Here is a 25,641-nt window from a genome sequence, read left to right as displayed (position 1 = left end):
AGCATTTAAAACTATTAATGGTAAAAGCCACTTGGTTTTGTTGTAAAAGAACATCTCACAATGGCTTCCCATTATTAAATAGAATCTAGTTTTCACGTGCTGGTTTAGTGATCCAGAGTGCAAATCTCCATGGTAAGGGTGATAAAACCCTCTCAACAACTGGGGCAGATACTGTCCCAGCCACCAGCTCCAAATACTTCCTCCTCTCTACCAGTATCATTTCAATCTTATCTGGCTTAGCTTCAGCCAACTCACTCCCATTCAAGCCTCAGCTCTCTCTGGCAAGGAGAAAGTACTGTGTTACAAGGGTCTGAGAAAATGAAATTAAGAGGTTGTTGTCATGTACATTATGGCAGTGCAACCCAAAATGTCTCAGGTCTCTCCCGAGTGGCCTCACCTATGCTCTGAACAGAACAGAACCTTGAAGAACATACTTGAGAGAGCCTTCAAGGCAATGAGCAAATTCCCAGCAATTACCTGTGGGATGTCTCTGAGAAATTGGGGCAGAAAACCCCCATATGAATAACTCCTCAAGTAATCTTCTCCATGCAGGACAGTCCACAGGTAGATAAATAAAATCTGATAGGCATGGAATATGGGTTTCACTTTATTTTCATAAAGATCCCTTTTTAGTTATCATGGTTGCTCTTGGAGTGCAATTATTCAGTGACTCAGAATATTGAATTAATCAAATCTCTAAGAATTGCCTTAAATTTCAGAGCATTCCAAATCCCTAAATGCAGTTACCCAGCATGAGAGCATCCTGGAAATCCTACAGGGAGTTTCATTTTATGATTATAAACTGTGAACTACTGGGTAAACCTCCAAACCAATCTACTTACTTGAACCAGGTCTCCTAGTCTGCACTGAGGCAATAAGCAAATCTGTTCCATTTTTAACACTATAGCTTGGACTGATGGATTATGTTTGATTCAATTCCACATGACACCACAGAGTTCATAATCATTTTGCATGCAGAATCCAAATTTACACTGCTGTCTGCTTCACTGTGGACTGTTGCATCTGCATGTGCATATGTGGACTTCTGCATGGAAGTTTTTTAAACATATAAACACATTAAATTTATAGCACTTTCTGTACATTTAATTTTACACATTAGAAGTAAAATCATCATGCATGTCATGTTCTAATTTTTAGTGAGTACTATTTTCAGTCTGTGTGTAATTGTGCAGGTATCACAACTGCACACACAGTTACTGCAAATGACCATGTAAATAGAGCATGCAGCTAGCACAATTGTGATGTCAAATGTAGTCACACAGCTACGTACACTTCTTGGCATGAAGAACACATCTCTACCCCTCAAAATTTCCTTTGAACGTTTGTTTGGGTTAAACACATGCTCATTACTTTAGACTAGCTCTGTACTGGAGCTGATGTGAGACTTGTGGCTTAATTTTTTATCTTGGGGAACTGTTCCTTGCGCTCACAGTTAGGAATGAAGTTTCCAAAAAGAAGCACCATCTATTTATCTTTCATAGTAAGCAACTTTAGTGGAAGCTACTTGGGCTGAAACTTTCCTGTCTTTCAAATGTTGGTGGGACCACAAGGAACAATTTATTAATAACTTCGGACCAGATCCTCAGCTGGTGTAAATCAGGTTAGCTCCAGTGCTTTTGATGGAGTAATGGCAATTTACATCAGTTGAGGATTTGGCTCAGGCATTATTAATTTTCCAGGGTTTTTTTTTCCCTAACTGGAAGCATTAAGAGAAGTGCCATTGTGATTATTATTTTCTGAGATGTGGCTTGATTCTGGCATGTAGGAACACTGCCAGCATGCAAGATGCTCCCATGTATGAGATAATTACCTTGAATTTAGTTGATCTAGTTAGAATAATAGTTTAAATAGGCATACAGTGCATGCAGCCTTGCTTCACTGAATGAATATGCTTAATTTTTTAACTACTAAACAGCAGGTTGCAACAGATCTATTTTATTATGAATGGAACAAAATTAGTCAATAGATAAAATTTCTGGGCCAGATTCTGCCGTTCTGAGTAGTACCTTGCACTGCAAATGGGCCCATCAGAGTGATAGAAAAGGCCTGTGGGAGAGAAATGACACACAGTGGAATTACACCAGGGTTGAGTTTGACTCACTGTATTTATTGCTATCATTGGGAGCTACATGCATTTAGGGAAAGTACAGCGTTATTTATGTATATATTTATAATGTGGTATTGCCTGGAGGCCCCAGTTAGGGATCAAGGCTCCATTGTGAAAAGCACTGAATATTGTACTCTTAAGAAGCACAGCCCAGAACTCTCAGCCCAAGAGGGAGGGGATAAGGTGACTATCAGTCACCCTAGCACCCTCCTGATCCAGGGCTGCTCCAGGGACTGGAGAGGCCCCGGGAATAACGTGGCCCTGGAGCCTGTCTGAGTTATGGCAGCCCCCTGGGATACCCTATGAGCCACAGTGATGTCTAGAATCTCTGTACTGCTGTGTGCTGCACCCTGCCCCAAACCTGCACCTCTTGCCCCCAGGCTCACTCTGGCACATCTCTATACTGGGAATTGTCTACCATATTGCCTGTGCTGGGGGAATCTTCCCCTTACATATATGGGGCTGTGCTGCTTCAGGTCCACAGGTGCCAGAATTGGGGTGAGAATCTCTCGCTAAGTATATGATGAGAGACAACAGGGAGCTACCTTGTGTTCCCCTGTTGGCAAGGCTATTATTATAAATATAATAAATAAACAACTGTCACTGCTAATGCAGTAAGCACTTCACTGCCTCACCATTGTCAAGGGTTTTGGACGCATCATGGAAGAGGTAAATCTTAAGAATATGGAAATTCAGAGCCATGCTGCAAAATTTGTTTTTACAAATAATAAATAGAATTCTGCTGAAAGAAATATATTTTTATCTCCCTATCTATCTTAGAATTGTATACTGCTGCCCTTCACTGTGGCATTTGTTTCAGAGTAGCAGCCGTGTTAGTCTGTATCTGCAAAAAGAAAAGGAGGACTTGTGGCACCTTAGAGACTAACAAATTTATTTGAGCATAAGCGTTCATGAGCTACAGCTCACTTCATCAGATGCATTCGGTTAGCAATGTATCTGGGGGGGGGAGAAGGGTGAATAAACATGGGGAAATAGTTTTACTTTGTGTAATGACCCATCCACTCCCAGTCTTTATTCAAACATAAGTTAATTGTATCCAGTTTGCAAATTAATTCCAATTCAGCAGTCTCTTGTTGGAGTCTGTTTTTGAAGTTTTTTTGTTGAAGAATTGCCACTTTTAGGTCTGTAATCGAGTGACCGGAGAGATTGAAGTGTTCTCCGACTGGTTTTTGAATGTTATAATTCTTGATGTCTGATTTGTGTCCATTTATTCTTTTACGTAGAGACTGTCTGCTTTGGCCAATGTATGTGGCAGAGGGGCATTGCTAGCACGTGATGGCATATATTACATGGGTAGATGTGCAGGTGAACGAGCTTGTGATAGTGTGGCTGATGTGATTCGGCCCTATGATGGTGTCTCCTGAATAGATATGTGGACACAGTTGGCAACGGGCTTTGTTGCAAGGATAGGTTCCTGAGTTAGTGGTTCTGTTGTGTGGTGTGTGGTTGCTGGTGTGTATGGTAACACCCATTGTTTCATGTTCTCCGTGTATATAAATCTCCCCACTGTATTTTCCACTGATTGCATCCGATGAAGTGAGCTGTAGCTCACGAAAGCTTAAGCTCAAATAAATTTGTTAGTCTCTAAGGTGCCACAAGTCCTCCTTTTCTTTTTGTGGTATATGTGTGTCTTCCACATAAAATCAATTAACTATAGTGAGGCCTCTAGTACACTTCATTGAGTCCCTGGCTCCCTTTTTGGGGTATTGGGATGGAGTATTATTTTGTTTTGATATTTTACAAACAATAAATCTACTCTTGCCAAGAGATTTTTGAGCTTTGCTGTTAGCTCTAAGGCAGTGACTTTATAAGCTTCCCCAAATAAATTGGGAGGCGATCTGTTGATCATAGTCCAAATTTTTCCTCAGTTCTAATCACTAAATTTTTTAATTCAGCCTCTTCCCTGTCAGATAATGTCTTTGCCAAATCAGAAGTCACTTGTGGGTATTAGATGTAAAAATGAGTTTGAATACGTCTGTGGCTTTACTTTTTTTTCTCCCCAAAACTCTTTAGGTCTTTTTGATGTGACTGTCAAAAGAAATGCACATGTGTTTAAGAGTCATCAGATGCCACATCTTGCCCTTGCTCTTGACAATGGTTATGTCACTGGAATGGTATGAAATTGCCTTATTGCTTTTAATTGTTTCAGGATTATTATTATTATTATTTATTAATTATTTATAAATTTATTAAATATAATGCAGATTTTGTTCTCTGTACTAATAAGTAGCAGGTACTTCCAATCAGAGATGAGGCCAAGTTGCAAAACCAAAATCTGAAGTTTGAACTTGCCAAAGATCTGGAAAGTTTGGATTCTGCTTTGGTGCCCATCTATTTATATTTTTACTCTTTCCTCCTGAATCTCACTTAGTATCTCACTTAATATTTTTAATGGCTTATTGAGAAGGATTTGATTTCTACAACCTTGAACATTATGAGCTGTGTTTCATTGTTTATACCAGCTAGTCAAATGTTGACAACATATCTGGCATGCCCTGGCATCTTCTCTCCTTGGATAATTAATTATCAGTGCCAAGTGCTAATTGTAAATATCCATTTATTTCTCTATCACTTTTTGTAACTAACCTGCCTTTCAAGGCTTGTTGCAAGTTAATGTTCCAAGCCTAGCTTGATCCCTGCTCTCTCATCCTCTCCTCAAAGGTAGATTTTTGTCAACAGCAGCAGATTATTACTGGTTTTACTTGCTTGCTTGTGTGCATGTTTTCCTGACTGCAAGCTTCTTGGGAAGTCAAGCACGTGAAACCTTGTAAGTCCTACTAGGTGGGAACCAAAGAAACTGGATCCCATTTAGTCAACTTATGGGGAGGGTTCTTCCACAACCCTGGTCAAATCAACAAGCAGATCAAGGGCCAGAAGATACCGCCTAGGCAACATCAGTTTGGAGGTGGGAAAGGGAGAGACCTTGCTTCATCCCCTTGTCAACCTGCAAAGCTCTTGAGCTTTATGTTAAAGACATTTTTAAAGAATGGAGCTCCTGAGTGCTGCAGGAGAGAGGCTCTTTCATCCCATTTCCCGTGAAGCCCAGGAACCCTTTAGAAGGGAGTCTCTCCATCTTCCCCTGTAAACTCTTGAGAGCTTCAGGAAATAGGCTCCTTCCTATCCTCCTCTTTGGCTCCTTCCTTTATCTAACGTCTTCCCCAGTGGCCTTTCGGCACTGCAGAAGAGACGGCCTCAGTCCCTTTTCTTTCTCTTTCTCCTCTCCCACCTCCTGCAGAGGTACTGAGCTCAACAGGAAAAAGTCTTCCTCCTGGAAGCCAAGCCCAGCATCACTCTGTCACAGCACTCACAACGTGTGATTAGGCAAGTGGAGTTGTAGAAGATAGAACTGTGTTTTACTGAGTATGGAACCAACTGTGTTTTGCTTTCCCTTATTCGAGAAGCAAGTAACCTAGTGGTCAAAGCAGGCCACAAGCCTCCTTTATATAATATACATCGGCTTTAGTGGGAGAAGAGTTTACTCAGCACCTTGCAGAATTGGGCACCTATTTGGGAATGGCTTCAAGCCACAGAATAAATGGTGCAAACTCTTCTTGTTCCTGTTCCACACAGCAATGAACAGCTCTTTCTTGTTCTTGACATCATTACAAATAGGGTTAAAGGATACCATTCTTCTATTTCCACCTCTGTCACTGACTTTTTCTTTTGGATTTTGGGCAAGCCACTTAAAGTCTCTGCCTCAGTTTACCAATTCTAAATTGCATATAGTAATAAAACACTTCTTCATGAGGAAGTTGTGAGGATTAATTAATTAATTAAAGCACTTTGTGATCCTTGGAAGAAAGGTGCTGTGTAATTGTAAAACAGTACCGTAATACTGTAATCATTTGTATAGGTTTCAGATTTCATCAAAGGTCCTGTGGCTCTCTTGTTTCACAGTCTCATTTAAATGCCACCTGATTTCTTTTATTCTCAAAAGCTTCAGTTAGAGCACGTTGAAATGTTTTGAATCCAAAGGGGGGTTTTTTCATGCAAAAATGGCCTTTCTTGGAAACAACTTTTTTATCTAATTTGTTATTTTAAAAGTTATCAAAACTGTTATTAAAATGGCTATTGACATTTTTCATTTTCTTAAACCTGAGTTTTCAGTAAATGAGAGATTAAAAAATTTAACGATTTTTTTGAAAAAGCAAGAGTCCGCTTTGAAACATGTGAAATGAAAACAGCTTTGAAATCTTGAAACTTTTCATTTTTGCCCAGCTCCGTTATAGTTCCAATACAATGTGTATTTTTGTGTATAATGTCTTTCATGCAAAAGGACCAGGAAATAATCCACAGCCCTTTACACTCTGACCAGACAAATACAAATAATAAGCCTGATTCAGCCATCTGGTTGGATCCCTGTGGGTTGCTGCCGTCCCTAGATGTTTATCCAGGGAGAGCAATATAAACCCTGACGTGGGGGGCCACAGTGCTGCTGCTGGTGAAAAGTACCTGAAAGATATTCTGAGTGCATTTCCTGGGAGCCCTGGCCTTGCACCCTCTCTTCTGCCTCAGTCCAGTTTGTGGGCTGCACCAGGTGACCCCAGACCTCCGCAGTAAGGAGTCTGGGTATCTTATTGTTTTACCTGCACTGCCTCTGACAGTTCCTGACCTGACTTTCTCTAGCAGAACCCAGGAAACAAATTGTACCCAATGAACATAATTACAAATAGATAACAGGCTTGTCTTATTTCAAGATTCTGTCCTCAGTTTCAGGCCTCTTAATTTTAGAATTTCAAGCTCAAAAACAAATTTGAGAATTTCCATATTAGGTTGATCTTTATGGCTAATAGCAATATGTTTCTGGCACCATGAGGAATTAATAGAGGTACAGAAATAAAGAGCCCATGGCGTGACTTCTCTTTCATATTACTTATATCTAGTGGTTCATATAATTGATTATTCCTGCTTTTCTTGTGTTAGGACAATGAAGATTCTCTCTGTGAGCTTCAAGTTCATGTTCAGCCAAATTGCTGTGCAATTCTAGAATCAGCCCGGAATCCAGGGCACATGATTACATTCAGTCTTCAAGGCAAAGTAGCTGATGATACAGTAGGCTATGCAGGACTCTTGAAAGAATTTGGTGTGCATGTGAAGGTAAGGTTGGGGGAGCGAAATCAAGGAAACTAAACTGCAAATAGTTTTTTCTTGTAAAGCCCACTGGATTTGAACACATTCCAGCAAACTGAAAGTTGAAAGAGTGATCTCCTCCCACTAGGTGGAGCTAAAGACTGCGACTACAGTTTAACAGGGAGATATCATGATGTGAACCCTGGGGAAGTCACAGACAGTCAAAAAACCTTCCAAAACCAGGGCTGTACACACAACAGAGCTGGATGGAAAATTGTTTGCATAGAAGGAAAGACCAGCTTGCTAGTCGAAGGAACACTTACATGATTTGTGACAAAAATGTACTTGCGTCACTTACCACCTTATATGTGGAAATGTGCCTGTAGTGGTTTGAAAAAAATAATTCACATCTTCTGCTTAATTGCTATTGTAAAGGTACAACTACTGCCAAATGATGGAGTGTATAAAGGTGAAAAATCAAAGGGGGTTGGGGAAGCCATGTAATTTACAAATGGATATTTTATCTATCAATTTGTAGGGTGTGTTCCACAATGGTGCCATAATTCTGCTTACCACAAGTGTCTACCAGGCTCTCTGCCTCAGGCCTGATGGGAGCTGCAGTGGGGCAGGAAAGCAATCTGAAGAATCCTACTGGAAAGTGCATAAAATCAGCTCTGGAATTTGCATGATTGAGAGTCTGAGAAACCCAAGAATGTATCTGAGGATCAAGGATGGCGAGTGTAATGGAACGGTAAGCAGTTCTTGTTCATATTTGCCTTTTAAAATTTTTAAGTAACTTGCCAATGCCAGAGAGAAGGAATAAAATCTTTAAAGTCAGTAAAATAATCAAACTGCATTACCCCCTGTTGTCTAAAATAGAGATTTTTTACATTTCCCATGCAGCCATAAAACTTGCAGAACTGGGAAACTCTGCTTTGAAGACAGTTTAGCCTTTGCCTAAACACTTTACATGAATCAGAACTCTCTGTCTCATGCATGATATTTCCCTTATTCAGATCATTATATCTCTATTTCTGATCACAAAGGAATAAATAGGTCCAAACATGAAGCTATATTTATAGGATGGAACAGTTAGACAACTTAACAATATGCTTAAAACTTAAAAAACAAACTGAATTGACACAAATATTCAAGTTTTTATTTTAAAGTTTTCCAACTGCGTATCACATTCAATTGTTGAACTCACATTTCTATATTTCATTTTTTTTAGGGGACGGGTGATGTGTATTGTCACTTTAAAATTGAGAAGAACTTAGAAAGTGGATCTGTGAGTCTAGAATCTGTTCAAAACAGAGGAATGTATGTTGGTCTCCAATCAAATGGCCAGACCAAGCCAGTTGTTCACACTGGAGAGAGAAACATTTTGTTTTACCCACGAGTCATCAAATGTATGCAACTTTGAATACTAAACAAACCACTGAGTATTTCACATATTTATAGCTGTATATGTAAATATTTATGACCACAAAGTTTAAGGCAAAAATACAGAGACCAAACTTGAAAATTTGCTCTTGAACGTTTTAGTACTTTAAATGAGAAACATATCCTACTTGCCACTAATTCCTCCCATATACAGTGGTAATTTTTATACCTCATTTTACCAACTCAGGAGTTAAAAGGAAAAAAAAATGTTTTTTTGCTGAATAAATGAAACTTTGAGTATGTGGATAATGGTCATAACATCTGGTTATTACAGCTCCTTGATTCTCTGCCCAACTCCAGTCATGGGTTAGAGCAGCCTGGGGGCAGCTCTACCATGTGCCAGCTGGCAGCAGTTCCCAAGAAACTGCTCCCCAGCTGAATACAACTTGAATGTGCTCTGGCCATACCCCCTCTCTAACTTCAATATGCCCCTCACTGCTGGAGACTGCAAGAAATGTGGCATAGGAGCCAGGTAGGCTGGTTGTATATCTGGAGTGGACTCTCTCACTCTGGAAATCCCCAAAGTGTGAATGGAGTAGAAGGGAGAATCTGCTCCACTGTCAGTGGTTGCTAACTATGCAGACCTGACAGCTTTGTTTTTATACATTTCTGTGTTGCTTTAATCATGGCATCAAAACACCTCCATAAAGACTAATGAATTAAGTATCACAACATCCTTGTGAGGTATATTATTATATCATTATATTATATATTATACTGTGGGGAACTTCCACACAGAAAGTCTGTCAGGAGTTAGAACCCAGATCTCTGAGTCCTCTGCCCTAGCCACAAAGCTGTACTTCCTCGCGAATATCTGCCCCCTTCATTGAACTGTAACTTTAACACACACCATAGTTGTCTGCAGGCCAGTTCAAAAGAAAATAAGCACTTCTGCTCAACAGTCAGAAAGTGTGAACAGTACAAAGCACAGTACAAAGTCTCATCATGAGTAAACTATGGAATAGATTTGAAAATCTACATCTCTGAGTTTCTGTTGGAATGTCTACTGGTAGTGGCGATCTTGCTAAATATTGATTACATTTCTGTGATGCTAACAATCTGGAGTAAATGACCAGAAATTGTTGATCAGTTTTTATCTTTTTTCACTTAATGTCCTCCTTTTTTATGAGGCAAAGAGAGAGAAGTTTAAAATAGAAGTGCTTTTTACATGGACATTCAGATAAATGGGAACATGAAACCAGTCTTCAGGAACTAAAAGACATTAATTTGGGATTACCTTTTAAAATTAATATACAACTGCTGTACCTTATGGGCTGCATTAGGCACAGACATACTGAAATGGGGGAGGGGGGATGTTGGACTGTCTAAGTGGCAGTGCTTGAAGTCATACTTGTCTAGGTCCCAGTGTCACCAGAGTCATTGTCATTATTATTATGAGAGAAGGGTGTTATACAGGTAAGAGGTAGTCCTTCCTACCTCTTTAAGAATGGTATAAAAAGAGCTAGGCTGTACTCCCCCATAGCAGCCTACCTAGTACTATCCTATGGCCAGATGAGGAAGCCACACCCATCTAAACATTCCCTGGGCCAGTCTGTTCTAACCACCTTGGCAGCAGAGAGCCGTAAATTAGCTTTCTGAAGTCTCTTGAGCAGATGTAGTAGAGGGTAAATAGCTCCCTGTAATTTCTCCCCCTCTTGTGCTCCCACACGGGGACAGACATAATTCAGACTGTGAAGTTTTAGAATTTCATCTACTGATTCTTTTCTGATGTTGAATCATAAGATAGATAACAAGAGCTACTAAACCTCTTTTTTCCCCACAGAGAAAGCAGCTTAATAGATTGATTAAAACTTTCCATGGTTCACCCTTACAACCCCATCTCATGCAGAACTCCCGTATCTTTGAAGGCTATAGAGTTTTAATTGCAGAGACAGCCTTGTCTTCATATGACATTTATAATCCCATCTACAAAATGGGAATAGTTTCATATGATTAAAATAGTCTTCTTCTAAATTCACATTGCTTATGCTTTAATGATTATTCCTTTATAATGGGATTTTCAAAGGAGCTGGGGCCTGGATCCTTAAAGGTATTTAGTCACTTAATTCCTATTGATTTCAATGAAAGTTAGGAACCTAAATAGCTTTGAGGATCTGGGCCCAAGTGATTTAAGTTCCCAATTCCTGTTGAGTTAGACAATTAACTTCCTTAAGGTTCTTTGCAAATCCCAGCCTTCATGTTTCCCTAAAAAGACCAGTTCTTGGTTCTAATTTGGTAGTTTAATGGGGTGATACATAATCCAATTTTCATCACACTCAGGGCTTGTCTATGCAGACACTGAGTTTGTGGCTGGCTGAGATGTAAATCTACCTTGCACTAGCCTGCTGCTCACTAAGTGTCCATGTAGACCCAATTGTCATGCACTAAAAGTTCCAAAGAGTACTTTTATGCACCTCAGAATGAAATATATGAGCCAGTTGATAAAGAATTATATCATTCAGAGCCCTTTTTTATTTTCCATTTGGCACGCAGCTGATAGTCACTTGGCCAGTGAGAGCGTGGCAGAAACCAGTACAGTCACAGCTTTTTATATCTTGTGGATGTTAGCTCAAAGATATTTCAGATAAAAAATGAGAGAGCCCATGAAAATGAGGAATTGACCATCAAGCTTTGGCTATTAGTTGGGAACCCCAGATACAAAAAAGCCGTATAAACTCATCAAAAATACCTCAATCAGCAGACAGAGACTGTGTTATAGCACACGGTTTATATTATTATTTAAACAATTCCAAAGGTATACAGAAGCATTATAATAAAAAGTAATCATAACCATGGCATCACTGGAAGTTCAGTGCATGCACCGTATGTGTAGTTGGGGTGAAGGGGGCAGAATATTTGAGTCACTATATACCATGCAGACGAGAGAGAAGAATTTTTCCTACTAAACCGATGAAGAAAAGGGTTTTCAATGGAAAGCCTTAACTAAAGCAATGCTAACTGGTATCGCTATAATAAAAATCGCTACTCCGTTATAGACTCAGGTATCAAAATTGGTTCTAAAATAACTTGCCTCTTAATAAAAGAAGATAAAAGGATGTAATGCTTTTTTCAGAGCAGCCAAGATTTGTCTCTTTGCTATTTCATAGTTCAGAAATGGCCACTGGCAGTTTTGTTTGAAAGAGATTTCAAGCAATGGCCCCCTTTAAGAAAGAAAACATTGGCGGAGGGACTTAACATCAAGAAAACAGCATTTGAACGAGTAATTTGATTCATACATCAATGTTAAATTGTTGCTTAGAATTGCAAAGCGGTGAATGGATTTTATTGGCATGCCATCTTTTTTTCTTTTTTCTTTTTTTTTTATGCCTGCTGCTAGCAATAAAAACCTATTACTTACATCTATGCAATGCACAGAGAAGATTTTGGTATATCTTGTACATTTGTCTGACAATTGCAAGGTTTATTACTAGTTTTTGCCATTGAATACATGGGTAGCTTTTAAGTAGGAGAAGCCAATGATTTTTTGGTAGTGTCACATCTTACATTTTTTTATTTTAGTTGGCAGGGAAAAGCCTATGGGAACATCTGCGATACTCACCCAACTAAAGGGAAGGATCAGAGAATGTGAACATCAACCAGCAAAAGCCCAGAAGCCATTGGCTCAGAGCCCATCAGCTTCTCCACCCCCAAGTAAGGAATAGTTTTCAAAAATCTATATTGCAGTAGTGTGATTTGCCTGCCTTTGATATTTCTTTGTGATGACCTACCCTAGGGACGACACCAAATGGCTTTTCTAGACTGTTGCAATGTACAGTGTGGATATGAACTGCTCTTTAACAGACTTGTTGTTATTTGAAAAAGCAGTGAAGTTTATCATATTGGATACCCAATAGTCAGCATATAACTGATTTGACTAATTTCACTATGCGGATTTTGAATACATTATTATAATATAGCCCAGCTCTTTTCTCTACTAATCTGAGCCACTCTACATTCTATATAACTGTGCTAATACAATGTAGGGCCCAATACAAAAGCCCATTGAGGTCAATGGAAGTCTTTCCATTTACTTTAGTGGGCTTTGATATGATTGCATCATATTGTTGTGTATAATTTACTGGGGGAAGGGAGTAAGGATTCTTGACCCAGTACATACTGGCCTCAGTACTCTGGTGCCCCCAATATCCACTGGATGCAGATGAGGAGGCCCTGTTCCCAGGACCGACGGGATGAGGAGTTGTTAATGCTGATCTGATCCATGTCTGCCGGTGGCCCGCAAGGAGCCGTCGATCAGCTGGGCATTGCTTCAGGATTGCAAAGCCTTCAGCAATTCTCTCCCCCCGGTAACCTGCTACACTGGGAGTGGCATAAAGAGATTAAGATCATATTGTTTGGGGCAGGGTTGGTTCTCTAGTGTGTATTGTATAGTGCCTAGCAGATTGTGGACACTACCATAATATAAACAATAACAGCAATTCACCAGTGATACCATTTACAGTGAGAAGTATTTGAGATGGAAAACTCAGGTATTTTGGTATTTTTTTTAAAGTTTCAGTATTTCATCTCCACCCCCATTCAATTTAAACCATGTTTTTTTTAAGGGATTAATAATCAAAACAAAACAAAAAAACACCCTGTATTTCTAACTAAATGGAAATGTCTGCTCTTCAACCACAAAGATTGCTGTTTGATAGTAATTCTTGCCCTGGTCCTAGAATTACTATGGAACGAAATAAAATAAATAAACTTGCAGCAGCCAAGAACTCAGTTTGCAGGAGTTTCATGTTCTCTTCAAAGTCTAAAGATTTCTGATTTAGCAGGACAAGGTCATGCAGCCCAAGTGCGAACTTTCTCTGAGGGAAGAATCTTGTTCTTATTTCAGTGGTGCAAAGTTCCCCTATTCAAGAAAGGGGTCAGGATGGTGGGGTGGAGTAGGGGAACAGACCTCTGCTTTGTGTGGTTCACCTATGTTTCAGATGCTGGGGGGGAGGATGGAGAATCCACAGTTATGCAATTCTTCCATCCTTCCCCTACCTCTGTAGAGGGGACATGCTGGGATTGTAGAGCCTCTAGTATTGTGCACTATTTGGCTGGACAGCTTCCCCCCACCCCTCAACAGATAATAAATTGAGGAGCCCAATTGTCAAACTAGTTGCCAATTCTGCTTTTGATTGACATTGTTGGAATTTAGGTACCGTTATGCCTATATAAACAAAATGCCAAATTCTGGCATGCTAATTTACAGGGTACCCAGATCTGAAAACTGGGAGCAATATGTTTTATACCAGAGGAGACTTTAAATGCAGTGCAGGATTAGGATTGCATCAAACTCTCCTGGTTTAATTAAAATCAGTGCAGACTATTCTTTCTAATTATTACTAATTATTTGTAGATAGCACAGACATCTTTGTGGCAGCATCACTCCTGTTTTCATTTCAGAACACTATTTCAGTTTCTGATCCCTTAAGCTTCACCTGGTATTGCATTATTGTGTCGCACCAAAAGCCGCCTGCATGTGTCATAGATTGTCAGAGAATGGTTCAGTGCGTTGAATTTAAAATATAGGGCAATAACACATACACCATTAAACATATTTTCAACAAAGCAGAATGTTTTTAGGGTTTGGTACTCAGGATCATTTTCCAGAGGAGATATTTACCCTAAAAATGGTTCAAGTAAAGTCTCTATAACACTTTGTAAGGAGTATTTATGAGCAGTAATAACTATGGGGTCCTTTTTATGTCAATGCAAACTAAATGGAAATACAAAAGTTGACTGTATCTTTCAAAGAAAATGTTTCTTTTATGAAGAATATTTTCCTATGGAGTATTTTAACAGGTGACTCAATTTTCACAGGGTTTTTTGCGGGGTTTGGGGGTAGGGGGAATCACTGAAAGCTGAAAGATTTTTAATCCACATTGACCTAATACACTGATTTTGTTTTTAAATCCCCAAGTTAGTATTCATAAAAGGGTGGCAATTGATTCTGTAAGTAGATGTTTAGTGTACGTCCCCAGCTATGCCCCTAACATGCACCTTTATAACATCTACAGGAACTCATTAAGTTGTTCAGACCATCTCTCTGACAATGCAGGTCTAGGCCCAATGATGTATTCATTGGTGGGTTCTGCAAAGTAAAGTTTTCCTTGAGAGATTACAGGAATCCTGTGAGATCTCACAAGTGTGGGAATTGATGTGGAAATTTTCATCTTCATCATTCACCATTGTGTTTCTGAAATCATGTTAAAAATTCCTATGGTGGAAACATAAATATGTACAACAGTGAAAGAGGGGGCTAAATGGCCACTATCAGAGACATTGGCGTAATTAGGAGTGGAAATTTGGGTGGCCCCTGACTTCCAGGTGGACAGGCAATGACACACTGTGCTAGCTCAGCTTCTCCCCTGATGCCACACCCCTTTCCTAGCCCCGGTGCCCCCAGACACAGGTCTTCACCTGCCAAGCTGAGCACGTGCATGGATCAGCGCAGAAAATGGCAAGGCAGAGCTGCCAGAACGTAGCCTTCTCAATGGTGGGCGCACAGTTCTGTCCTGAATTTCAGGTGCCTGAGTGACACTCCAGGCCGCTGTGGCAGCACTACACTCCTGCTCAGATTTGGGTGGCCTGGATGCTAAGAAGGTGGGCTGCAGCCCACACAGGTCCACCTGTGGCTACGCCCTTGATCAGAGAGCTGCATAACCAGCTGCAACCCCGGCCAAGTGACTATCAGCTGCTCGCCAAATGGCTGAAAATCCCATAAAAACAGCATTTCTTATGACATTATTTATTATTTCTACAGTGCCATAACTTGGTTGGCACCTTACAGACAAATACTAATATACAACACAAACAAACAAACAAAAAAGAGTCAGACTTTGCTTGAAATAGCTTACGATCTCTGGGCCAAATTCAGCAGTCCTCTCTAGGGTGATACTCTGACTTATTTGCATTGTAGTGTTGCCTGAGTTAGGATCCCAGAATTTGGCCCTTGGTTCTGTATCAAATTCCTTAGGCATCAGTGGGACTCCCCACAGGGGAGTATAAGTCGATCCCAATGCAGAGCCAGGACTTTAGTTACCTGAATCATTTGGTTTAAATGTGAGATTTTAATGTGGTAAAGGAAAACCCTTTTCTCTATATATTTCTGTAGTTAAATGTATTTTGGATCCAACTAGAACATACATTTGATAAAACTGACTATATAATTTTCCTTGATTACCACTGCACTGCACTGCTTTTCATAAAACAGCTACCGATACAATAGAAGTGATATATGAGGAACTTACTAAGAAAAATCAGGACTGTGTTAAACTGATCCACCTTCTTTTCAGTTAACCACTTTGTTTCACAGACATTTCAAGTTAATGTGGAATTTTTTTTGCTTATATATACTTAATAAGAAACAAATCAAAAGGAGTCAAAGTCTTGTCTTTCACTAAGTACTTTTGTTAATACTAACAGAAATATAGAATGGGATGAATTATGGCAGGAATTTCAAACATAACTTTGAAGTTCAGAGGTTTTGCTGGTATCTGTCATGTATAATACTTTATTTTATTTTCTTCTTCTGTTTAACAAACAAAAAGGAAATTGTCCTTGATATAAAAAAACAATATACCCAAATATCAAGAGGTATAGTTTTTAATCAATGTGGAACCTAAAGAGAGTTTTGTGTTGGTGGGAAATCTCTGAGGGCTGGCCTACACTACCGCGATAAATCGATCTATCTTACGCAGTTAGATCCACTTACCTCGGTGGCTACACTGCGCTGTGTTGATGAGAGAGCATTTCCCATTGTCTTCCCTTACACTTCTTGGGGAAGTGGAGTACACACATCAATGGAAGAGTTCTCTCCCATCGATTTAGTATGTCTTCACCAGACCCACTAAATGGACACTCACTGCAATCAGTGCTGATCTACCAGTAAGTGTAGACATGCCCTTAGAGAACATATTCTTCAGTTATTTATGTTTTCTATTTTATTGTTCCAGTAGTGGATTGCAGTATAGTGTTGGTGACATATTTATACAGATGGAATGTTTATCAGCCTTTTCTTTTACTGCAGTATCTTCCCCTTGGGCCAGAACAGTTAGCTATAGATTGCAAACTCTTCAGAGCAGGGACGGTGTCTTCCTGGGTAAGTGGACAGCACTTAGCTGACAACACTACCCCATGAAGGAATAATATTTCAGACATATGACTGTTGCTAATCCATTTGAATTAGAAATACTCAAAATTATGTTCCTCCCTGCTGAGACTCCATTCATTCATGTTTCACTTCCAGGTTTGTCATTTGAGATTTGCAAGTACATATTTATCCTCAACATTGGGCAAAAGATCAGTGGAGGCAATCATTGAAGTGAATTTATCTCTCTTCCAAAATTAAATTTGGTCAGGCCATCATCTTGTGAAATTTACTTGTAATAAGTTGTGTTCCTCTCTAGTGACTAATCCACATAGAGGCTAACAGCCTACTACTCCTGAAAGCCAATAGGGTTACTTCCTTTAACTTAAATGGCAGAGGTCTGTGCTTTGGGGCTAATGATCTGTGGTATGTTATGCTCATTTTGTGACTTGTGAGTTAGAATCTGATCTTTAAACACAGTAAAAAGTTTAATTTTTTTTGAAGGGTAAAATAAAAACTGGGTACGTGCGTTTATTTAAAGAAGTACTGAGTTCAAAGCTGTTCTTCCATTTAATTTCCTCAGATAGTCACTTTTTTTTATTTGAAACTTAATTTGACTCTGCTTTCAGGCATTAATGATTCGGTAAAATTGAGTATTATGGCACCAATCCAGGAAATACTTAAGCATAAGCTTAACTTTAAGAACATGAGAAATCCTATTGATACCAGTGCTGAATTATCCTAAATGCTGGAAGAAATGAAAAGTACTCCACTATATACAATTGTTTTAAACAGATAGTGAGGGCCTTCACACCACAAAAAATGTTACTGCCATGGTCTCACCTCTCTAAAGAAGTAGAAACCAACTTACTCTAAAACAATAGAACCAGTATAGCACATGACATGGCCCCACACAGGAAGAGTTTCTGCACCCCACCTCCCCTGCTCTATTTGCAAGCAGTGCACTAAAGTACATCATACAGGATCTCTTGTCAGTTTCATTTTGCTACCCTTGACAGCAACAGTTCCTGAATAAGAAATTTCCTGAACACCAGTGTATATAGCTGTTTGAGAAATATATGATTCAACTCGCCCCTATTTAGCTTGCACGTATTTTAAAGCAACAGACAGCTATTTCAGTTTTACTTTATTTCTCTCCATTTTTAAATTTCTGACTTTATCTTCTGATTGTGACAATGCGTAATGCCACAATGAAGATAGGTAAAGAGATCTTAGAAGCTGGGTGTTTCCATTGAATCATAAAATATTACAGGGATGGGGAAGCACATTGTAGGGTTGGGGAGTATGCATTTGAGCTTCTTCGTCTTTTCCAGTTTGATTTTAATAGTTCAATTTCAGCTAACCAGAACATTTTGGACTAGACAAAAAACATAAATCAATCTTTTTAGCCTTCCTCACTTACAGTGAAAAAATACAATCCTCTTTCTGTTATGTTTCCTTTATGTGCTGATGTTACAACAGGGACTGTCAAGTTTCATGTCAATTTTGATTTACCAATAATGTTCTGTATTTCACAGAGGAAATGAAAAATACCCAAGGTACCAAGTATCCCCTTCCTTTAGATGATGAATGGAAAGTGTCAGTGCTGACAGGAAATGCAGGAACTCACGCAAATGTCACACTCTGGATATATGGAGACAAAGGAGTAGCTGGACCAATAACTCTTGGCAAGGACAATGGGGAGCAACTCTTTCTTCCCAGGCAGGAGGATGAATTTAAGGTAGCTAATGAAGGCTGGGAACATTATTTTACTGAATACCTTTCCAAAGATAATTCTTTCATGTGATAGGGAAAATGTTTTCTCCCTATACTTACTGCATAAAATAAATCTATATCTAATGTCTCTGAATTCTGTATTAAATCAGCTAAATATATATAGTACATGGCAGAGGAAATACTCTTTTCTCTCATATCTTAGACAAGCAGGGGAAACTGCAGAAGTAAATTGCTTTCTTTAAGGCAATTAGTTTAGGCAGTTGGTTTGAAACTAGTCTTAGAAACCATCTACCTCTGCACAAATCATATCCACTGAAAGATGTGTATCATTTACAGGATCTTTAGAATTGAAATGCATTCTTGAATACACTGTTGTAATCGTGGCTCAAAAATAAGTACTGCATGGTTGGCTCTGCTAAGAGTCATAACCTCACTGTTTTCAAGCTAACTAATGCCTTAATAAAAGATTGAAATGTAAAAGGTTTATACATGGTATTAATAGATTACAGTAACATGCATGTTACATTGTCAGGATCTGATCCTGTTTATATCCTGCAATGAAAACAAAAGGAGTTTTGCCGTTGACTTTATTAATATAATTAGGATCCAGTTTGTAAAGGAACTTACCTCCAGGTAGAATGGAAGGAAGAAATTACTATTATCAAAGGGCTAAAGCTTCTCTTGGTTCTCACACAAAGCTTTTATAGGAGGGACATATCTTCTTTTGTTGTCTTCCAGCTAAAAGCCATGTATGAATTAATTAACCAGAAATGATACTTCCCATCATGTACTAGAACTTGCTGTGTGTGCATCTTCTATACTACTGTAGTTGTGACTCACCCCAAGATACTTATTGTCCATAATAATAATTAATAAGTACTTTGTACTAATATGGCTTAAGCATTGAGGCTATTAACTGTGATGTTAGTTTTGGAAATACGTATAATGTATATTTCACAGAGCTACGACCCACTGGGAACTCCTTTCTCCTCACTAGTGAATAATTTATAACCAGTTTTGGGTAATAGCACGTCTGCAATATTAACTTCTCTCCCTGTCCATAGATTCCCTAAGATATGGACAAATGTCCTACTATAAAATAGATATCCATTATAGCCGTGTCCTATGGATATTGATCTTGAAGAAAAGAAGAATCTCTCCATCAGCAGCATGGGCCACTACACTCCACACACTGACACGCTCTGGCTTTCAGGCCTGACATAACAAATATCAATTAAAACATTTCCCCTCATTAGCCTGCAGTAGACAAATCCATCAAAAGCTAGCTAATGAGTAAGAACTCTTTTTAAAAGTGACATTGTTTTGTACCTGTGGATCAGTGTGAGAATAGCAGTCGACGAGAATGGGGCCTGGAATGCAAGATTGGTTTTGTTTACTGTTTGATTCTCTTTACTGCTTGTGTGCTTGAGCCTGATGTGTTTCCACTTGCACTTTGCTAAAGCAGGAGACTTCACTTTTTCATTTTTAAAATGATCGACTTCCTCAGAGGTCTAGCTAGGAGTTCTAGGAAGAAAACTGCCTCAGACAGCATTACGGTAACCCAGGGCAATTTGAATCTCTTTCCTAAAGCTTCCCTATTGCCAAAGTCATGCAGACAGCTATCAGAAAGTGGAAATACCCTTGCCTCTAGAAATAAAAGGAATCACATCCCTTACTCATGTAAATAGACATTACCTGTTGAATCCCCTTTGATGCTGCTAACACGAGAAAAGATTGCCTGGGCATATTATATGTACTATACTAATGGACAAACTTGGCTATATCCTTCTCTAATAATTATACCAAAGGAAATCCTCCTTTTGGCCAGACAAATAGGTGCGAAGCTTGTTCTAGGCGGATGTCACTACTTGCATTTCCACAAAGCCAATACATTGCCTATTAACACTGACACAAAAGAGCTGAACCATTAACCAAATGGGATGGAAAAGGATAATCAAAATAGGCATAAAACATGACAGTAATACATATTCAGAGTTTTTGAATGAAAGGATAATATATCAAGTTTATTGACTCAGAACCAGGTTATGACATCCTTACTCTAATATCATCATATCATATGATCCTATTGACTCATAGAGTAAGGTACTACACAACATGGGTGAGGGTATCAGGTTCTGAGCCCACAGAAGTAAATTACTGCTGAATCAAATGGAGAACCATTGGCGATGATAATAACGTCATCATCTTTCAAGTGTGATGATAGATTTTGTTTTGTTAATATAATTTAAGTTTACCTATCTTCCCACTGATCTCAGTAAATGACCTGGAATCCTCCAACTCTCACCTATACCATGTGAGCTGCTCAACCTGTGGGAACATCAAGGAAAATGGGAATATGAGTTAACATTATTTTCTTAAAAAGAAAAGAAGTACTTGTGGCACCTTAGAGACTAACAAATTTATTTGATTGTGGGAATGGCCCACCTTGATTATCACTACAAAAGGTCCCCCCCCCACTCTCCTGCTGGTACTAGCTCACCTTAAGTGATCACTCTCGTTACAGTGTGTATGGTAACACCCATTCTTTCATGTTCTCTATGTATATAAATCTTACCACTGTATTTTCCACTGAATGCATCCGATGAAGTGAGCTGTAGCTCACGAATGCTTATGCTCAAATAAATTTGTTAATCTCTAAGGTGCCACAAGTACTCCTTTTCTTTTTGCGAATACAGACTAACATGGCTGCTACTCTGAAACCTGTCATTATTTTCTTAAACATTCTTTGTATTGGGCAGACAAAGTGTTCTGGGGAGCAGTACAATGTTCTTATAAAGGCTGCTGGGCCTAGAAATAAGAGTTGGGGAAATATTAAGCTGTGAGGGAAGACAAGGAAACTTTATTTTTATTAATGGAAATAGAGAGTAGGTGGATAATATATGAGTAGGGATTTTTAACAGAAAGGGTAAAAAGAAAACTATTTAAAACAATGTAAATAGTTCTTTGGAATTTGAACCAGCAGTGAGCTGGGCTAGAAAAAAGGAGAATATGACAGAGGATGCTGCCATAAGCCTTTTAGTCAGAAGAACTCTCACTGAGAAATAATCTGACAGTAAATCTGCTTTTCAAGGTCCTGAGAACCTCTACTTGTACTACAATATATAGGATGTGAAATGATTTGTATTCAGTTTAAATAATGATAACAATTCAGCATCAAAACGACCTGAAAAATGGGATAGAATTGGGCTATAAGAGTATCCTTTATACTTGACGGTGCAACAAAATGCTTTACAAAGTAAAGGTGCAAGTGAAATACAAACTGTATTCAATCAATAAGGTAAAAATACATCAGTGACTTCTAACAGTTTACAGGTCTCTCTGTACCATTTTTTGGAGCTGGATTATTTAGGCCTTTTGTATCCTCCATACAATTATATGACTAATACTAGGTTTTATGTTAGAAAACCTGTCATTTTATCCGTGTTGCTCTAATGCATCCTGAGAGATGTTATTTTGCTGCATGGTTTACATTTCCGTATTCACGAACTGGACAGATGCTCTGAATATTTGTCAAAACAACTCTGCAAAATGGCAGTAATTTCTGGAAAGTACTCCTATGTCTAAGTGTACCTCTGGATTTCTCCATTCCATGCCTTATCTGTTCCAATCCTAGATCTAGGATTCAGAAGGTCCAGCAAATTCATATACTTACACTGGCATCTCTACAATTTATTTTCTGACCTGAGTTAAAAGCAGACTGCCAACATTGAGGGATTAAGATTCCCCTCGAGGATGCTGAATTTAATTGTATTGTGGTTACTGTTATTTAGTGGCCTAACTACAATTGCTCCTTGAATCAACCCCATGTGTATTACTTAGCCCTAAGTCAAGAGTAGCCTTTCTTCTTACATGCTGTAGAAGTACCTGTTCCAGGAAGCAAGTGTTTAAAGTGTCAGAAAATTGCTTCTCTCATTGTGACAAATGGCCAGTCTATATATACTATATGAACTATGTCTATATGAACTTGCTTGCTGGGTCTTTTTTTTTAGCTATAGACCCGATCCTGCATTGGGATCTGCTTGAACAGACTCCTGCACCTGTGCATATGTCAGTGGGACTTGGTGCATGTGCAGGGTTCCCCTCTAGGAGATCCCAATGCCGGAGTGAGGCCTGAGTTTTCTCTTTGATCTCCTTCACTGTTGTGTACTCAATACCTTTTTTCCTCAACAGGAGGTTGATGGTACATTTGTATTCATATGATCTGGGATGTGTAGTCAGATTCTATTGTATGGTCCTGTCTACTCAGAAATTATTAGTCCGATTCCCTTGTCATGTTAGTTTTACACCAAGATTGCACCGCTATCTTTGATGGAGTCAAACCTGATTTAGGCTGGTATAAGTGAGAGGAGAATCAGGCTCTTATATTCAATGAACTCTTTTAGATATTGTACTAATCTCCCACTTCTACCAGCTAATCTGTCCTACCTAGCCGGGTATTACTAGATCCCCTTGAATTTTTTTGACATGCCCTTACATGTTAATAATGCCAGTTACATCAGTGTCCTCTTCCACTGCCAAGTATAATAGTTCATCTGTTTTTGCTTTTAAGCATCTTACATTGATCCAGCATTTTTCAGTTTTCACTTTTGATGGCATGCCTATTGTTATTCAGCTTTATAATCTGCCACTCTTTTACTTTTCCAGAATGTACCTCTGATGTAAATCGTCCCTCCTCCAGCTCAGCTGTAATTTCTGATCTATCTTTTATTGGACAGATTTATTTTTGTATCGCTCACTGTTCAGCTTTATGTCTAACCATTTTTTTTCCAACCTGCGAGATGAAACCATCTCAAAAATATTGCTAGTTTTCTGTGCCAGTATCTTGGTTCCACTGGGGCTAAGATGGAACCCATCTAATTATATTGGAGCCTATGCAGAAGAGAAACTGAATAGCCTATTTTCAGGGCCAGATTTTAAAAAGGGGCAGTCCAAGGTTTGCCTGAAAATACGCGTGAATTGTTGCAATCCTATCTTTGTACGCATAGGTACTTCGCTTTCTCAGGGAAATTGGGAAAGAATGGCAGTTGTGCACGTGGACTAATTTTTAAAAAAATGTGGCCCTCGTTGGCCAAGCTGAATGAATGGCAAAAAGTGTGAACAGCACAAATGATGAAAAGTACATTAGTGTTTTCTTTCACCTGCAATAAGCTAAGACACAGGAAAGGAAATATTTAGAGGGTTGGGGTTTTTTTGCAAAACTATCATGAAAAGATAGCAGCCTGGGCACAAAATACACACGCCCGCTTTTATTGTCAAGAAGCTTCGCACCCCATATGTGTGGGCAAATGGAATTGTGTAAGGCTGCCTTCTAATCTTGAATCAACTGCAGGGGCAGTTCTCCAATGGGGGCTTTGGTTAAACAGCCTCTAACCTTCACATCACAAACCAAGCAAGCCTGAAGTATAGAGCATCAATGCTTGATCCTTATTTACGTGTGCTGTTTTGTGTTTAAATTCAGGTTGAAATAAAATATATTGGAGAATTCTATAAAATCAGAATAGGACATGATGGAATAAATGAACATGCAGAATGGAAGTTAGAAAAGGTAAGATTTTTTTGGTTAATTTGCTGATCATTCTTCAGTATAATTAGTGCTTTAATTCATTGCTTTGTGACTTTATAGTAAATCTTGTAAAAACTGAATGGCACAGGTTGGGTGATAATTAAAATAATAATTAATACTTATTTAGCACTTTTCAACTCAAATCACTTTATAGAGAAGAGTAAGTATCATTTTACAGATGAGATAACTGAGGCAGAAAGTGGTTTAAGAGATTTTCCCAAGGTAGTAGGCAAGTCTGTGTCAGAGTCAGGAACAGAACACACTCTGAGCTCTGTCCATTAAACTACTGCTGCACCTATTTGACTGGATAAACCTAATCCCTGGTGCTCACCCAATGGGCCTATATTATTCATTAAAGTATCCAAATGCATTAGAAAATAAATTAATAATTTATAATAATAATTATAAGGAAGTTGACCAAAGGCATTTTCTGGGGTGTGGTGACAGATTGGGATAATTCACTCAGCTCGTCACTGAGCCCCAGACTTGATTGGTTTGGGTTAAATCAGTGCTTTTCATTTTTTTTTCATTTATGGCCCCCTAAAAAATTTCAAATGAAGATCTAGACCCCTTTGGAAATCTTAGACCGAGTCTGCAGACCCCCATGGGTCCACGGACCCCAGATTGAAAACCACTGGGTTAAATGAATCTGTAGCATAAGACAGCTGAAGACTAGCTGACATGCATACCTGCAATGAAAGACCATACTGAATGTCAAGGCAACATGGTGGAATGTTTTATTTTCAATAACAATCAAAACTTGAGATTTTATCTCTGGTTCAACTTTTTTGGCACATTTCTACTTGTGTGCAGCCACAGAGTCCTTTGATCATGGTATATACTGTACATCCTAGAGTACGTAAATAGTTACTTTCCAGGGCCAAGGAAAAATTCTTTGACTCTGGGGGAAAAATACCTAATTTTGCAGATAGGCAGGGCATTCAGAGAAGGTGAAATTACTGACAGATTGTGTAATCCCAAAATACATGCCACCAAAGCATTTACATAAATGTATTATCACTGTCAAGTTTATAAAAGGGATGGGCCAGAGCCAAACTTTGGATTTAAACTCCCCCAAACTTGGCTTTGTTAGCATTTTTTTTCTAATGTGCCAATCACTGTGGTACCTAGGTGCTAATTTTGAAGTATTGATACTCTGTCAAATTTTGCATCCTAAAAAACAGAACTGTATTTTTCAGTTTGCTGTAGATTGCTCTTATATTACCTCTAGAAATTGGCTGTGAAAGGTCACAGAATTTCAACCGCACCATGGACAGCTTCATGGGGGGAAAAAGACCAATGTTTGGCTATAAACACCACAGTGATATCCTTGTACCCAATAATATCCATGCTTGGAAAAACATATTTCAGAGCTACTAAGTGACATAATTCAGTGATAGGTCCATCAATGGCTATTAGCCAGGATGGGCAGGAATGGTATTCCTAGTCTCTGTTTGTCAGAAGCTGGGAATGAGTGACAGGGGATGGATCACTTGATGATAACAGGTGTTATCTGTTCATTCCCTCTGGGGCAACTGGCACTGGCCACTGTCAGAAGACAGGATACTGGGC

General features: G+C 38.9%; 1 protein-coding gene across 1 annotated transcript in view; it reads left to right on the top strand.

The window, feature by feature from the left end:
• RP1 (RP1 axonemal microtubule associated) overlaps nucleotides 1–25,641 on the top strand; it is a 264,400-nt gene that overhangs the window by 51,599 nt on the left and 187,160 nt on the right. The window contains exons 12-18 of the mRNA XM_043507860.1: nucleotides 4,163–4,263; nucleotides 7,073–7,246; nucleotides 7,758–7,970; nucleotides 8,451–8,628; nucleotides 12,182–12,313; nucleotides 18,287–18,489; nucleotides 23,965–24,051. Of these exons, the coding sequence (XP_043363795.1) occupies nucleotides 4,163–4,263; nucleotides 7,073–7,246; nucleotides 7,758–7,970; nucleotides 8,451–8,628; nucleotides 12,182–12,313; nucleotides 18,287–18,489; nucleotides 23,965–24,051 (1,088 nt within the window). The remainder of the gene's footprint in view (nucleotides 1–4,162; nucleotides 4,264–7,072; nucleotides 7,247–7,757; nucleotides 7,971–8,450; nucleotides 8,629–12,181; nucleotides 12,314–18,286; nucleotides 18,490–23,964; nucleotides 24,052–25,641) is intronic.

The sequence above is a fragment of the Dermochelys coriacea genome, chromosome 2 (genome assembly GCF_009764565.3).
Source record: "Dermochelys coriacea isolate rDerCor1 chromosome 2, rDerCor1.pri.v4, whole genome shotgun sequence".
NCBI lineage: Eukaryota > Metazoa > Chordata > Testudines > Dermochelyidae > Dermochelys > Dermochelys coriacea.
This window is presented reverse-complemented; position numbering and strand designations above follow the sequence as displayed.